Here is a 2,990-nt window from a genome sequence, read left to right as displayed (position 1 = left end):
AATGTTTTAACACTTCCTTTTTAATAATTTAAATCCCTTTTCCTCAATCTCCTCTTATGCAAAATGGAAAGATTGGGATTTACCTTATATATTTGCTCTAATGATGAAAGAGAAAATCCTTACACAGTGTATACATGTTGCCTGAAATAATAGGCATATGATAAATAGAAACTATGTATAATTATTATTATTACTGTGCAGATTGTGTTATTAATAGTGTCAACATAAAATTAACAATTTTGATACAATACATTTATAATCATATGGTGTGAATGTTTATAACAGATTTATTCATATCCAAAACTACAAAAAATCAAAATTCCAATCTGCAGATGAATGGGTAAACAATTTTATGTATGATATGGTAGAATAGGATTTAGGCATAAAAATAAATGAAGTGTGGATTCATGCAACAAGAACAAATCTCAAATGCACTATTGTTAAGTCACATACTCCAGATATAAAAGAATACATTGCTTATGATTTAGTTTATATTACTTCCTCTAAAATACAAAATCATAAGACCGAAATTACATTAGTAGTTGACAAAGATTTAGGGTTGTGGGAGGGGACAGATCTCAAAGGAATATAAAAACCTTGTTGAGATGACAGAAGGATGCTGTATCTTGACGGTGGTGGTGGTGGTTACATGAGTGTAAATATTTTTCAAAATTCATCAAACTATAAATGTACAGTCCTACTTCCCTAAGGTGCTTACTCCACTAAATGGCTATGTGGCTAAACTAGGTAAAGAAGGACATGGTTAAAAAATAAACAAGAACATTGCCTAGAGTAGTGAAAATGGACTAAGATAGTGGCTGATCTTTTAAAAATTATTTCAAGAATTGTAATGAGCAAAATATACCTTTTCCATAATGGTTTGTTCCCAAACTGTCCTACTGAACTGGCCAGAGTAAGATGTATGGAATTTACAAGCTTATCAATTTCAAACATTATTATGATATTCAGCACATTGAATTTATATTTTACAATTTATAAAAATTGATCACAATATTATTTATGTCAATTTAATTCACTTATGACAGTTGTTGGAAAATAGAAAGGAAAGCAGTTATTACATGTACAATATTATACAAACAGAAATTATTAAATATATTTTTAATAAATATATTTATTTATTTCTTACCCTTTTGAACTGAATTTGGTGACTTTAAATTGAGTCACATTTGGTCTCAAGGTACTGAGGCTACATTCAAGAAGCACAATCTCTGGAGTCTCCTTCGTATCTGTTGAGTCTTGATGCTATAAATAATGGGATTCATTAAGGGTGGAAAAAGGATATAGATGTTGCCCATGAGGACACGAACTAAAGGTGTGAGGCGTTTCCCAAAACGATGCACCATAGTCAGACCAATGATTGGGATATAGAAAACCAAAACAGCACAGATGTGAGATACGCAGATCTGCAAGGACTTGATCCTCTCCTCCTGGGATGTAATGGCTAAAACCGTATGCAATATCATGATGTAGGAGATAAGAATGTGTACTGCGTCCAGTAACAAGTTGCTAATAACCAAGGCCAGACCATAGATGCTGTTGAAGCGGATGTCGGAACAGGCCATTCGAATTAAGTCTTGGTGCAGGCAGAAAGAGTGAGACAGGATGTGAGGATGGCAATAATTTAAGAACTTTAGGCGGATGATAACTGGAGGTATAAGTAAAGAAATCCTACCTAGAATGGCCATCCAAATTTTCATGATTTTGTCATTAGTTAGGATGGAAGAGTAGCACAGTGGATTACAGATGGCAATGTAGTGGTCAAAGGCCATGGCAAGAAGGACAGAGGACTCCATGAAGGACAGACCATGGATAAAGTAGGACTGGGCAATGCAGGAATCCAGGCTGATCTCTTGAATGAGCCCCCACAAGATCCCCAGTACTGTGTGCATGATCGACAATCCCATGCACAGGTCAGTGAGAGCCAGCATGGCCAGGAAATAGAACATGGGCTGGTGTAGGCTCGGCTCAGTCCAGATCACATGGAGAACCATGCAGTTTCCTAGAAATACCATGGCATAGATGGAGAAAAAGGGGATGGAGAGCCAGAGATAGTCAACTTCCAGGCCAAGAAAACCAGTGAGAATAAAAATGGAACCACTGACATTGGAGATTGAGGTGGCAGACATTAGAAGAGGATTGAAAGTATTTCAAGAAATGTAAATGAGATACTTTTACTATCTCCAAATTCCTGGTAATGTTTATCTACTTTTGGTAAGAAATAAAATATAATACAATTTCCTTACCTTTCATAAGCTCAGCAAAATAGAAACCTGATTCTTTATTCTTTAGCACACAAAAAAATCCCTTATCCAGACATGAATTTCCAGTGGTAGTGACAAGGGATGTCAGAAGACTAAGGAGCTTTATACAGAAAGAGGAATATTAATGGATATGTGGGATTTGGATTGGGGGAAGAACTTTGAGAGTCTTTTTTATTCCCAAAGGAAGATAATAAAGGATTGCAGGTGTCTAACATTGCCATGGCTGGCAATACCTTCAGGAAAATACATAATAGATGGGTAATTTTCCTCTTGGGTACCACAATTGTTCCTGTTACTACCCCCAAAGGATCCAAAGTTCTCAAAGGAAATATGAATTGTTAAGGTAATCTAACTTTGCAGAATATAAAATTTAACCAAGAGAAAAATTAATGAACTTAATGAACTAAGTGTAATCAGAGCCACATTATTTAGTCTTTCCTAAACTATTTTAATTACACTCTCCTTTATTTTTCTTCTCTATTTTAAGTCTCATTTATGCTGTGCAAAATTTCTAGATTTTCTGATTCTCACAATATTTTTGTTCTCATATCTTTCATACCTGGGTAGCATAAATGACATGCATTTTAAACAGGAAATTATTAAACCATTATTTGATAATATGTATTTTTATTTATGATCATCTTAGCAGTTTAACAGCAGAATAGAATTAGTATATTAAGCATACCATAACTTTCATAACACCCATAC

The 2,990-nt window shown here is 34.4% G+C and overlaps 1 protein-coding gene across 1 annotated transcript; it reads right to left on the bottom strand.

The window, feature by feature from the left end:
• Positions 1–1,193: 1,193 nt before the first annotated feature.
• On the bottom strand, positions 1,194–2,147 carry LOC101429215 (olfactory receptor 51V1-like). The gene has a single exon (XM_004480093.4). The coding sequence runs from the start codon at positions 2,145–2,147 to the stop codon at positions 1,194–1,196; it is 954 nt and encodes a 317-aa protein (XP_004480150.4).
• Between the last annotated feature and the right edge of the window lie 843 nt (positions 2,148–2,990).

The sequence above is a fragment of the Dasypus novemcinctus genome, chromosome 10 (assembly GCF_030445035.2).
Source record: "Dasypus novemcinctus isolate mDasNov1 chromosome 10, mDasNov1.1.hap2, whole genome shotgun sequence".
NCBI classification, from domain to species: domain Eukaryota; kingdom Metazoa; phylum Chordata; class Mammalia; order Cingulata; family Dasypodidae; genus Dasypus; species Dasypus novemcinctus.
Note: the sequence above shows the minus strand (reverse complement) of the source record. Positions and strands in the feature narration are given on the sequence as shown.